This window comes from Phlebotomus papatasi, chromosome 3 (assembly GCF_024763615.1).
Source record: "Phlebotomus papatasi isolate M1 chromosome 3, Ppap_2.1, whole genome shotgun sequence".
NCBI classification, from domain to species: domain Eukaryota; kingdom Metazoa; phylum Arthropoda; class Insecta; order Diptera; family Psychodidae; genus Phlebotomus; species Phlebotomus papatasi.
Window position 1 is genome coordinate 33,227,866 of NC_077224.1, and position 13,215 is coordinate 33,241,080.

Genomic DNA, 13,215 nt, shown 5'->3' on the forward strand with positions numbered 1-13,215 from the left:
AATAAATTGATTAAAATGATGGATTTTTTTCCAATATTTGATGAATAATGAATTCTATTTAAATATTTGTTCTTTTTGGAAGATTTTAACACTAAATACGTTAAAATTTGAATATGATTTGAGTTGAAATTGCTTTGTTGAAAATTCAGTGTGAGCAATTGCTTACGAGAAATATGACAGAACTTCGTGGCTTACTTCAGTCTTATTTAGTTTTGGTGAAGTACTAACAAAGTTTGTTCGCTGTTTTTGAGTGATATTATTGAATATTCATTGAATATTGTGTTGATTCACGTTACTGATGATTTGTACATTTGACCTGAAGTGAGATTTTCCTTGTGAATTATATTTTTCGTGTGAAAAATGGGAAATTTTTTAAGACATTCACCAGTGAGATGATGATTCTTATTTTGGACAGGTGTTTTTCTCACGAAATTTCGTGAAGTTTTAGCTTTTGTGATGACTAGGTTGGACAAATGCCTGGAGAAACAAAGGAGCATCATCTCTACGAAAGAGATGTAGCGAGAAATGCCTTGAAAGGCTCCCGGAAAGGCCAGGGAATGAGCGAATCCGCACGTACTTGGAGTATCGAAGTCAACTCACTTTAATGAATGATATGGAAAGTTTCCGGGCTTCTGTGACATTCTACGTTTCCCTTACATGAACAGGAAGAGGACTTGGTAAGATTGGTTCATCAAATGAAGAACAATTGGCATCCTATTGAGGCGGATTAGCTGTCCAAATTTACAGCCAAGTTGGCCAAATTAATAACCAAGTTGTCCAAAATAAGAGCCAAGGTCACCTCTACATATCAATTCATTTTTAAACGTATTAAAACTAATTTTAATAAAAATAAGACGATAAATAGCTTGCTAAGTTTCTAAACAACCCTTCTGAAAAGAGAGTAACAAGAAATGTCAATTAGTATAGAAAATATCGCACTTCAAACTTGGAACTTCGATGATTATAAGCAGACTGTCCAAAATTATGAGCCCTTACCCTAAGTCGAGTAAATCGATTTCTTGCAAAATTAGTTTTTCTCGCTTTTCGGGTACTCCTTGACACCCTCTACCTTCCCTGTGAATATTATACCATAAATTTAATTATTCCCAAAGAAATAGGGGTTTCACATTTTAAAAAATCCTATAGGGGAAGGTTTTGCAACTTCGTAATGTTGCAGCTTCGTAAAAGTTGATTTTTTTTTCTAAGTTACTAAATGAATTTCATCTATGGATATATAATCTAAAAGCTAGTTCTACATCTCACATTTCCTGACAAACTTGGAAGCCTAGGCCTTTTTTCCTGGGTCCAAAATGCAAAAATAAAAAAAATGGGTCTAAAATCGTAATTGTGATGTGCAATATTTTATGCATTTTACTGCAAGTGTCTTTTCGAAAAAGCAACTATTCCAAGTTATAGATGTTTTATTAGGGTTAATATTTACCGTGAAAATCTTTTGCTTGAAGGGGGTCGTTTTTGTGGGTAGAGGAAAATTCATAAAAATTCCCACCTTTGCAGCTCAGGAAAATTTAATTTTGCAGCTTCGTAAAAACATCTGTCAAAATTACTGACCACCGAACTTGAGAATTCCTCACTATTTTGGGTCACACTGTGCATGCCGCTCGGGATATTTGACTCATCAGAGATTCCACTGAATAAATTCACAAGAAAATTGGGATATTAAACAATTTTCACTAAAATCTCGAAGGAAAACACGCACTTCCCCATCAAAATGAGACTTCATCAGATGTTTTTATTTCACTTCTGTCAAATTAAACATTAAGCCTGAATCTGCTTATAGTAGGTTTGATTCTATCAATGCCCCTGCGGTGCATCTTGAGAATTTTTCATCCAATTTGCTTTGTTTTCTAGCGGAATTTTTCACATTTTACTTTAAATTAATCACTGGTAATTTTAAGAATTACTGATGTTCAAAAAATGCTCTGTAAGACATATTCGAGACGTTAGAGAGAAAACAAGGATTACAATAGGCGTGATTACTACTTTCTGATTTGTGCAGTGATGAAACTAGACTGCTTATGGTAGATGTGATTCTTTAATTGCCACTTCGATGTATTTTGAGTATTTCTCATACAATTTTCCTTGTTTTAAAGCGGAACTTTCCATAGTTCACTTTAAATTGGTGGCTGGTCATTTTTGAAATCAGTTACGTCCGAAATATGTTCTGTAAGACCCATTGGAGGTGTTAGAGAAAATCCGAGGATTACATTAGGTGTGATTATGAGAAAATCATACTTAACCAAGCTCTTAACTGACTGTCAGAATGCAGGAAAAAATGGTTTTCCGAGTGTCAAAAAACATGTGTTAGAAAAATAGCTTAAAATTGATTTTTAATGCGTGATACCTCCTACAAATGGTGAAAACAAGGAGATGAAAGTTCCATTTAAGTAGTGATGCCGAAATTTTTATGTCCGATGTAATGTTTTCGGGGAATATGAGGTTTACAGAGTTGGGAAAAAGTGGTACGAAGCTGAGTTAACCAGGGAACCTTCGTAAAAAATTCCGCTACATTTTCATTTTCCTATAGAGGAAAATCCAAGGATTTCCATGAATTCTGTGAGACAGAATTATGAACCCAATAAGTAAGAGATTTTTCTGATAATAGTGATATAATTGATTCGGTGTGTGTGGCATGCCGTAAAAAATCTTAAATCTTGGACTCCTTTTTTTTAATACGAACCTTCAAAACCTTCCCCTACTGCTATACTCAGCATGTAAAATCTCAGCTCGAAATGGCTCTCCTATCAAGATGGCCATTCGTGACTTATTCGTTTTATAGTTTGAGCCGTCAAAATCAGCAGCAAAAAATCAAATTTCGTCGGTAAGTAAAGTGAAATATGAAAATAAGGAATAAGACGAACATTCCCACATGGTAAAAAAAAGATTACAAGAATAATCGTTGGTTTGTTTTTTTACCACGATTATTATTGTAAAGTTACTAAAATATGTATTTCAGTAAAACGCGTAATCTAAAAATATGTAATTTAAATTTTATTTAATGGTAAACTGTGTGATCAACTGCGAATCATTACACAGTTGTGTACATTTTGTTAAATATTTCGTGTAAAATTACACAGTTTTCGTATAAAAATATGTACAAATTACACAGTTTTCAAACAAAATGTGTACAAATTACACAGTTTTCAGACAAATGTGTACATATTGCACAAATGTGTATCAGTACACACGATTACATGTTTATATCAAAGTTATAAAGAAAATCATGGTAAAGTAGCTAAAAAAAAATATCATTGAAAGGAACAACGAAAAATATGAATTACCTCGCTCCCCTGGTACTCAATAACTTGGTGCGTACGTTTTTAATGAGGCTTGGCTCTCAACTTTCCTACCTCAGCTTTCCTGAAATCGTTGCAAAACTTGTATACAACGTGTTACGGGACTTTCCCATCCTTTTGTTGCGGAGGTTGGAAAAACGCTGAGACGGCGGTGGTGAAAATGAAACAATAGATAGGGGAGACTGGAGCAAAAAGTCACAAAACAGATATTTTATTTTTTTACAAGCTAACCGAGCACCTCCAAAATTTCTAATTAGCACAGTTTTATAGGAAATTTACCGATCTACAACTCTGTGAAAGTTATTTTCTTCTATTTTGTAAGGGAATATATTTATCGAGCCGTTTTCTAAAACGGCTCGAATGATTTTGTGATCATTCTCAAAAGTGCTGGGGCAAATAGTATAAGGCATAAGATACTATGACATTTTGATTCGCTTTATTACGTGATTCCGTAAATTTAAGTAAAATACCTAGATTACATATTTTCACAGGAAATTTATTCTTCTACACCTTTGTAAAACACCGTTTTCTCTATCTGAGCGAGAAAAGCGCATTTTAAGCTATTTTACAAAAAACACACAAAAGACTGCAAATCGTTTGACCAATGCAAACAACAAGCGGCGGCACATAGCATTAACGTTTCTTTTCACCGTGGAACATCAGAAATTGTTTCGGTTTTTGCTACTTGTTGCTCCATAGCTTTTGTTACTTTTTACCCCAAATGGCCATTTTTAATAAAAGGATTTCTGGAGAAAAGAACCTTTGTGAAATCCTAAAATAGATAGCGGATTCGTATTCAAATAATCCAAATTATTTAGAAAATATTAACCAGTGCATCAATTTTGGAAAATAAGTAGGTAATAATTGTTATCTTAGGCAAGGAAAATGTCAAAAATAGGGCTAAAAATTTCAATATTTTTTTATTTTATAATTTCCTTGTTCGAATTCTAAGAAACTTACGACATTGGAGAAGATCTACGGAGGCTATCTAAAGAAAAAATTTGAGCCGCTATTTTGTTTATCTTGGAAGATATTGAATTTTGAATTTTTCGATTTGTGACTTTTTGCCCCAGTCTCCCCTACTCAAATTTGATTGATATTCAATATTCAAGCTACAAAATATTTAACTCGACAAAATTTTATTTTAGTATTTTGATAAATACCACCATTTGATGTTATTCAATGCCAGCCAAGTCCTAAAAAAAATATGTATCAACTCCATTGCAATGATAAGCCCCTTTGTAGGAGAAGTAAACTTCTAGAACGAAGCGAACACAATTTCCCCTTCAGACAATCAACAAGTAATTTTCAGTTCAAATTCTGTCCATATTTTATTACTACTATAAGTTAAATAATTCATTATGTTACAATTTAGAGAGCATCACAATTTTTCTTTTCTTTTTTTTTCCTTCTTTAGCTTCAGAGTCACTTTTATACACAATTGCGCTAATTGAGAGAAAATATATAACATTCTTTTCTTTGTGCATTTCCCACCTTCGCTACAGTTCAATTGAACTATCTTAAGTGCATTTTATCTTGATTTTTTTCTTTTGCTTTTTATTCTTTGATATAAAAGATAACACTCACACAGTAATGACTTTTTTTTTGTCTTGGGGAGAGAAAAATACATTAAATGGGAGAATAGTGTTGGGATAGAGATTTGAAGTAGAAGCCATCCCTTGGTGTTTTAAAAGTCCCCATCCCACTGGTGCAAGTGGTATTTTATGCAAGAACAGAAAAAAGGATAAAGGAGAGAAACATTGAAGGTACTTGTGTACAAATTTGTATGTTGTCTTAAAATCCTTTCATAAAAGCTTTAAAAAAAATTACTCTGTCCATTGGTCCGTGACTTGATGGTTGCAGTAATCCTGTGGCTCGTGGAGCTTTTTGGTGCTTGCCGTGCCATTGAGCTTAACTGTGCAATTGGTCGTGGCACTAACACAGCAATTCATCTTGCCGACAATTTTTGGTGTCCTTAAGCAACTATCACGATTTATTAAACTACTCGACACATTGCTCATCGATCGCCTCGTGGGAAGATGATTGTTGATGTGGTTGTTGTTGTAATTCGTGACCGAGGGGATGGAATTGTGTCTCATCGCCTTCCTATTGCACGATTGCGCCAACTTCAACCATTGCTCCTTGTTGTTGCGCACACCCTCAACAAGGGGCTCCAGTTTTGGTGATAATACAGCAAAGGCCTGTGATAAAGAGAGCTTTTGCTAGAACTGTGTCTCTGCTTTGTTTCTTTTTCCTTTTTACAATTTCTTTAATCTTATACACTAACCTCATAGATGGGTAAACATATCGAATCGATGAATCCAACTTGCATCATTGGTAACTGATCCTCTTTCTCCCTGTCCATAATGTCCTTCATCGAAAAGACAACACATTTCTTTGTCAGCAAAATAGAGCTTTAGGCAATTATTTTTAAATGCTAAAAAAAACTTACAATTGGTGTAATATTGAGTTCCTGTCGTTCCATATCACCTTGTTCGAAAAATTCCGAACTTACGAGATCCGCCACACGTTTCTCAATCTCCCACGGCTTTGTGATAGCCGATAAATCACATACAGTCATACTCATGGCACGCAGCAGGCCTCTAGACTCATCAGCCAGCCAGTAATTCATTGAATTTGGTTTAACAGCATTTAGAAATGGTCCCCTTTTCCTACCGAAAAAAAATCAAAAAGCCTAATCAGATTTTTCCTAAACATTTTTATGATCTTTTAATTAGTTTGCGTATTTTAAGTTTATTGAGAAAGTAAATGAAAAAATAATAAATTAAATAAAGAAAATAGAACACCTATTGGCACTTTAAAAACATGTGTCATGACCTATTAGCACTTTATTTTCTCTCAACTGAAATATGAAATTTGAACATATATATATGCTTATAGGAAGAGGTAGAATAATAAAAAAAACGTAATTTTTACTTGAATTTCAATAAAAATAATTCAATTTTAATATTTTGACGAAATTGCCAAAAGACTAAACTGATGTTCCTTCGACCCTATTTTAATATTATTTGTAAAATTAATGTATTAATATTACAATGTAACTTGTTATTCATTACAAGTATAACATTACTTTAATTTTAAAATAAATAATTCCATTTTACTACGATTAAAACAAACTTTTCCCTGTTTTCAGATTCAAATAATTTTTTTATTGCTCTAACTCCGCAGAGAGAGAAGTATAATCCCTTGATGTTTTCACCCCTCAAAATTTCCAATTGCCACCCCAAAGACACCAATGTCTAAACATATCTTTACGTTTCAGACGATTTCTAAGAAATGATGTGACGCTGTTTGTCCGTCTGTCCGTCTATCCTTCTATCCGTCTGGCCATCCATCGCAAGGTCTAGAAACTACTAAACGGTTAGCGATACAGAACTGGGACCTTCAGGAGACCCACTCTTAACTCGGTCCGAAGATCGTTAACAAAGCCTCTCATTCTTCTCCCGCCTCTTCTCTTCCTCTCCAAAACCATATTTTTTAGGATTTCTCGGAAACGCGTTATGGGATTTTTTTTATTTTTGATAATTTTTAACCCATTCCTTACCATGGTATTATACATCACGCGCAAATTGAGTAATTTGAATTGGGAATTGAATCTGGGGAATTGAATACATAGAAGAGCCTTCCCGACTAGGTCTTCGGTTGCAAAAAAAATTTAAATGATTTATCCCTGGGAAATTTTTATCCCAATTGCTGTCGAGAATAGATTTTTAGTAACTTTGGTCTTTCAATTACTTGGAAAAAATAGCCCGACAGAGATGAAAATACATTTTGTTATTGTTTTCTTGCTTCGCGGAAGGTCATGCAAAATTGTCCTCAAAATGATGGATAAAAATTTGACATCCTCTTTCCTCTATCCTGATTTGAATTCTAATTGTTCTTCTTAATAACGTTTTTTAAGGCCAAAAGTTTAAAAAGCCCTAAAGAAGCGTCTTTCTCAACAGAATGGTCTCATGTTCGGGCTCATTGTAAAGGTCTTGGAATTGCTAAGCTATTTTGAAGTAACTTTTGGATGATCTAAGAATTGGTTCAAATGGTTTGTGAAACAGAAAATGGTAAAACTTGTACGAAAGTACTTTTATTTTAACCCTTTAAAGACGATTGGGCCAGTAGTGATCAAAAAATGAAATTTTTCCTATGACGATCTAAAGTTGTGTTTCCTCTAAAAAGTTAGAAAGAACGTTTTTTTTTCTATCCCCAATTTTTGACCCTCTCGTCCTTAAAGGATTAATGGCCTCTACACATTGGGAGCATTTTTTGTCAAAAATTGCTTTTTTGAAGGAAATTCCCTGCAGCGTTGTAGGGGGAAACGTCAAATTTCTGTCAAAAACGCAATTTTTGACGAAATTGTTCACACATTGCTCCCAATGTGTAGACGCCTTAAGTTACGAGTTGAAGCATTTTGCAAAGCATGGGACATTTTGCCACCCCTTTTCTGACTATTTTTCAAATCAGTCTAGATCTCTAAAAAAAAATCTCTATGGGTTTTCCGTCTTCATCAAAGGGTTAAATTAGAAAATTGTAAGAGATCCAATCATGTTGTAGTAATATATAGTAATTTAAAAAGAGTAAATAAATAATATTAAAATTTTTAGTTAACTATTTTAAAATATTTTCGATAAGAGCTGTAGGGGAAAGTGAAGCACCTTTGAATTGGGGCAGATTTGAAATTAGGAATTTTTCTCCTATTTTTGAATGAAACTGGGCACTGGGCTTTATCGTGATATCACTTAGCTCTACAAACTAATTGTAAAGCTAAGCTAAATAACATTATCTTATGGCTCAATTCCATTTAGAGATAGGAGAAAAAGTTCAATTTCAAAACTGTTCCAATTCCAAGGCACTCCACTTACCCCCATACATTGGGAGTAAGTTTCTCAAAAAAAATTATTTTTATCAAGTTCTTGAGTAAGTCTCCTGTATTATACTGTAGAAGACAATGTCAAAATTTAGGCAAAAGGACTAGGAGGAGGTGAGGCTAGTTTAAGAATGATATTTTTCGCGTAGTCATAAAGGAAGTTGGGTTTTAACGTAATGTAATTTAAATAGGCAAAGCAATGAAGTATCTAAATAAAATTATGGCTAGGTCCAACTTCTTTTCAAATAAGATTCAAATAAGAATGATACCGAAAAATAGCGCTTTCAATGTCACCCGAGCTCCCTCTATATTGACAAAATATGGTTCACAATTTGTGAAAGGATATATCATTTTAACCGACTTATTAATATGTATTATACATTAGTGATTTTTTGCCAGATTAATTTGGATCTGATGAACACAAACTTTTTTGTCCATTTTGGGATTATCCAAAGATCGATTTATCCAGATGATCTTATAAAAAAATTTATTATTACATTTTTTAAGTTAATTTGCTAATGCTGAACCAATCTAATGAAAAACTTCTGTTTAAAAACTTCGCTGAGAAAACTGGTGTTAAGAGTTAAATCAAAAAGTTTTTCTGTCTGTGAAACAAAATTTCAATCAAAAATTTACAACTTGCAGATATTAAGTGTTGGTTCTCAGATTTAGGCTAGGCATTTTTACCAAAAATGCTAGAAGAAACTGGAGTTGTAATAAATATTGTAATTTTTTCAGTTAGATAATTAGAGTTCAGAGGACGAGACCTCCGAATTATTAGATACTATAGGGATTCTCTTCCACTGAAGAAATGATCGACATAAATCCGAATAGTGTAGAACAGTGTTTCGTGCTACCCCATGTTTACTACTGCCCAAGTCTTCCCTATATCGCTTGACATAAGAACAAATAAGTGTAATTATGCAAGAATCACACCTAAAAATTGTATTGCTTTATTTATTTGTGAAAGATTAGTTTTTCTTTATTATATTCTATGTCTTTTCTAAAATTAAAACAAAAAAAACTTGAGTTTCTATGCTATTTTCGGCTTCTAATCTGAAGATTTAAAAATATCTTATAATTTGGCAAATTGACCAACAAAAACTACCAAAAACAAAAATCGTAAAAAGATTTCACCAAAAAATTTTTAGCAAAAATGACGGAATACGCGGAAAACCATTATAATTTTATTTCGTTGAAAGGTTTTCTCCAGTTGTAAAAATAACTTAAACCACTTAAAATTTCAAAGGTTATAATGGAAGCTTTTGCTAATGCTTAATCATTCTTTTATAGGTCAAACAAAAATATTTGAGATTATTTGTGTATTCTGTTGTGTATTCCTATTCTAAGTTTTTCGTAATACCTTCAAACAGTGTCCATTAAGAAAAAAATAAATAGATTAGACAAATTATAACAAAAACTTATTAAGAATTTCTTCAGGCTTAAATGAAGCCTATTGATTGATTTAATAATGAAAAATATTGATAGCATATCATACCTACACTGAGTGAGAGAAATCCGAAAAAGTTAAAATAACATTCCGGAAATGTTTATTTTACCCTGCAGTATTGATCCGAAATCGGTGTAAATATTATGCTTTTTAGATGTATTAGGGGTTAAAGTTACCCTTTCTCATGTTAATTTTGCTCACAAAAAAGGTGCAAAATTAACATTAAAAAATGTTGATATATTTTTACACCTAAAAAGTGTTAAAGTTATGAGGAAAAAAAGTTAATCGAACCCCCGTTTTTTTTCTCAGTGTAACAGCAGATTTTTTCATTTTATTCTCAATTTACTAAGTCACTTAATTTTTTTTTAATTTTGAGTGAAATTAGCATCACTTATTTGCAAATATAACTTTTTTCTGTCAACATCTGGAAATACGAACATACTTTCGCCATAAGAATTGTGGAATTTTCCAATGTCTTAAAATCAATTTTTTTTTAATGAATTTGTTGAAGATGCAAAGTGTGATGTTTTATCCCAAAATAACAAAACGCATAAAATTTTCTCAAAAGCGACATCAGTCTTTAGGAGATGAATCTAATTACAAATACTCTCGAGAAAAGAATTTTCTCTTCTGCTTTTCATTTCCAACTAAATGTGTATAATTAAATTAAATACTTGTGTATCAAAGTGATGGGAAAATACCGAAATCCTACCACAAACTCAGTCATGTGACTGTAATACTGTTGTATAGTGAACTTTCATGAACACGCGACTTATCACAGCAAATAGATGAAAATCATGTGCCATTGCTGTTGCCAAAGAAACAATGAAGCTCAGTAATAATATTTGCCAAGTGACTGAAAAGTGGCATCATAATTTTCGTAAGGGAATTTCATTTCCATTATAAAAGATAAAGACCCTTACCGAAAATAAACTGCGAGATCTGTTGAAAGAATCGCGTCCTCCAGAACACGTATCACCTTGCTGTAGTCATCTGATGATAAATTCGACAGGATTTGATTTCCAGGACTATTGAGGATGAGCACTATAAAAAATCACAAAATAAATGGAATAAATATGATTTAATTTCATTCAAATTTTACAACTGAATATTCTTGAAAATATTGCATTTTTATTTCATATATGAAAATTAAATTCTATTCAATTTATTCTAATTGATTAACTTTAATTAATTTAACTTTAATTTGATTGCTTTAATTTATTAAATTACCGACATTTAATTTAGAAGTGATTTTACTTTGTAAAACCATTTCTAATTATTCATCAGAAGTCACCCCTTTTGTCTATTAAAGGGCTGTCAAAGTGACAAAAACCTTGCTGAATGTTCTAAGTCATAACTTTAGTACTTCCCCAAAATAGTTTCAAATTATTAACTTGGATGAATTATGTTAAGCACACGGAACAATGCATCATATTCATTATTCATGAGTTTGAGCATTTCTCAATCAAAATTAAAAAGATTTCAAAGATTTAGGGTAAGTGTGCCAAATTCCGGTCAGCTTCCAATTCCGGCCACCTTTTTTGTTCCTCGAATTTCCATGAATTTTTAGTTTTTACATACTCTAGAGATTATACAATGCAAAAGAATAACAAAAAATGTAGCTTCGACAAACAAGATGACTTGAAAAAGATATTGGAAGAATTCCCGAAGGGCAAGAAACTATGAGAATAAAGGTGGCCGAAATAGGGAACCAAAGCTATGTCTACATTTTTATTCATTTTAAAATGTATTAGGAATAATTTTAAAGTAAATAAAGATGATAAACTGTCCACAAGGTTCTAAGCAACACTCTTTAAGTAGAAGGAATGAAAAAAATCAATTTCTATTAAAGATATTACATTTCAAACTTGAGACTTTGGCGCTTGCATGCAACTATGCCGAAATTTGGCACACTTACCCTACTACATTATTATTTCTCGTTATGTTTAACGTAATTGAACAGTTCATTCATCACCTCAAACATTTCAAAGATAAAATTGAATTTAAAACAAAAATTAAAGATTCACTAGCGAGCACCAAACGCTAACCGATTTCAATACAGCTAAAAATATTTGTATTTTTAGCTGAATTCTGCTAACCCTAAACGAAAACTCGCGAGGCAGTGCCATTTCCATATATTTGGTTAGCACTTTTTATTCGACGACTGCTGACCGGTCAGCACATTTTTGGTGATGGATTCAGCAAAAATATGTTGAACACGCACCTTCAGCTAACTGTGTTCGCTGGTTACAATGAGAAAAAACGGGGATGCGATTAACTTTTTTTCTTCATAACTTTAACTTTTTTTATGTGTAAAACTATATCAACATTTTTTAATGTTAATTCTACACCTTTTTAAGAGTAAAAATAACATGAAAAAGGGTAACTTTAACCCCTAATACACCTAAAAAGCATAATATTTACACCGATTTCGGATCAATACTGCAGGGTAAAATAAACATTTCCGGAATGTTATTTTAACTTTTTCGGATTTCTCTCAGTGTACGATTTAAACGAATTTATCCTTCAAAAATTCAAAAACTTTTCAAATGATTCCGAACAATGAGTTTCGAATTCAGGATGTGACCATCTTCCAATATAAAGGAAATCCATTAAAAGATTTTTGATTTTTTTTTGAAAATCAGTACGAAGTGGAAATCGACGCCAAGACGGAGATGGGCACATGGGGGAGAGGATTGAAAAAAGAGTTGACAATACAATTTAATTCAATTTTAATTAAAAAAAAGTAATTTTTCTAGACTTTGACACTGAAAACCTTCTATAATGGTTCCTTGTAAACCAGGAAAATTTCAAGAAATCTGAATTCTCATTAAACACTCTTTCTCAAACGTTTTGCATATGACTATGCCTCTTATATCTCGCTCTTCCAAGTTCGAATTATTCAAGAAAGATGACCAGTACATCTTAAATGAATATATTTTTAATTATTCAATATTCCAATCTTATAAACCGATCTTACAAACAAATCTTGTAATTTTTCAAAATTTTCGCATTCTGTATATTATATGACTATATAAACATACTTATGATTTCACGCAATTAGTAATACTTGGAATTAACCAAAAACCTCTTAAACCTCATGCTTTTAAAACAGCTTCAAATTAATTCATTCAATTTCGAATAAATAATTATATTCTGCTCCAATTCCTCTTGATGATATTGACGTTGAGGAAGCAGAAGATGTACAAAATCCATTAAAAAGGTAATAAAGAATTTATTAAAAGTTTTGGAGATGCTCATTCTCACCGAAGTTTTTTTGCAAACATTAATACTTAAATGCAAAAAAAAAAACATAGAATATTCTTCTGGCAAAAAACGTTATTTCTAAAGAAATCTAAATTAACTTAATACATTTTTTAAAAATGTAGTTTTCTCTCTATTTCTATGAGTTTATATTGCAGAAAATCACTGAAAGAAATCCGAAAAAGTTAAAATTACATTCCGGAAATGTTAATTTTACCCTGCGGTATTGATACAAAATCGGTGTAAATATTACCCTTTTTAGGTGTATCAGGGGTTAAAGTTACCCTTTTCCATGTTAATTTTACCCT

At 32.1% G+C, this 13,215-nt stretch overlaps 1 protein-coding gene across 10 annotated transcripts in view; it reads right to left on the minus strand.

Annotated features, from left to right (window-relative positions):
* Positions 1–4,619: 4,619 nt before the first annotated feature.
* Positions 4,620–13,215, minus strand: part of LOC129805340 (dual 3',5'-cyclic-AMP and -GMP phosphodiesterase 11) — a 111,166-nt gene continuing 102,570 nt past the window's right edge. For all 10 annotated transcript variants that reach the window (XM_055853200.1, XM_055853201.1, XM_055853202.1 and 7 more), the window contains 4 exons: positions 10,567–10,687; positions 5,767–5,986; positions 5,602–5,685; positions 4,620–5,515 (listed from right to left, as the gene is read on the minus strand). In XM_055853200.1, the coding sequence (XP_055709175.1) occupies positions 5,141–5,515; positions 5,602–5,685; positions 5,767–5,986; positions 10,567–10,687 (800 nt within the window). In that variant the 3' untranslated portion in view covers positions 4,620–5,140. The remainder of the gene's footprint in view (positions 5,516–5,601; positions 5,686–5,766; positions 5,987–10,566; positions 10,688–13,215) is intronic.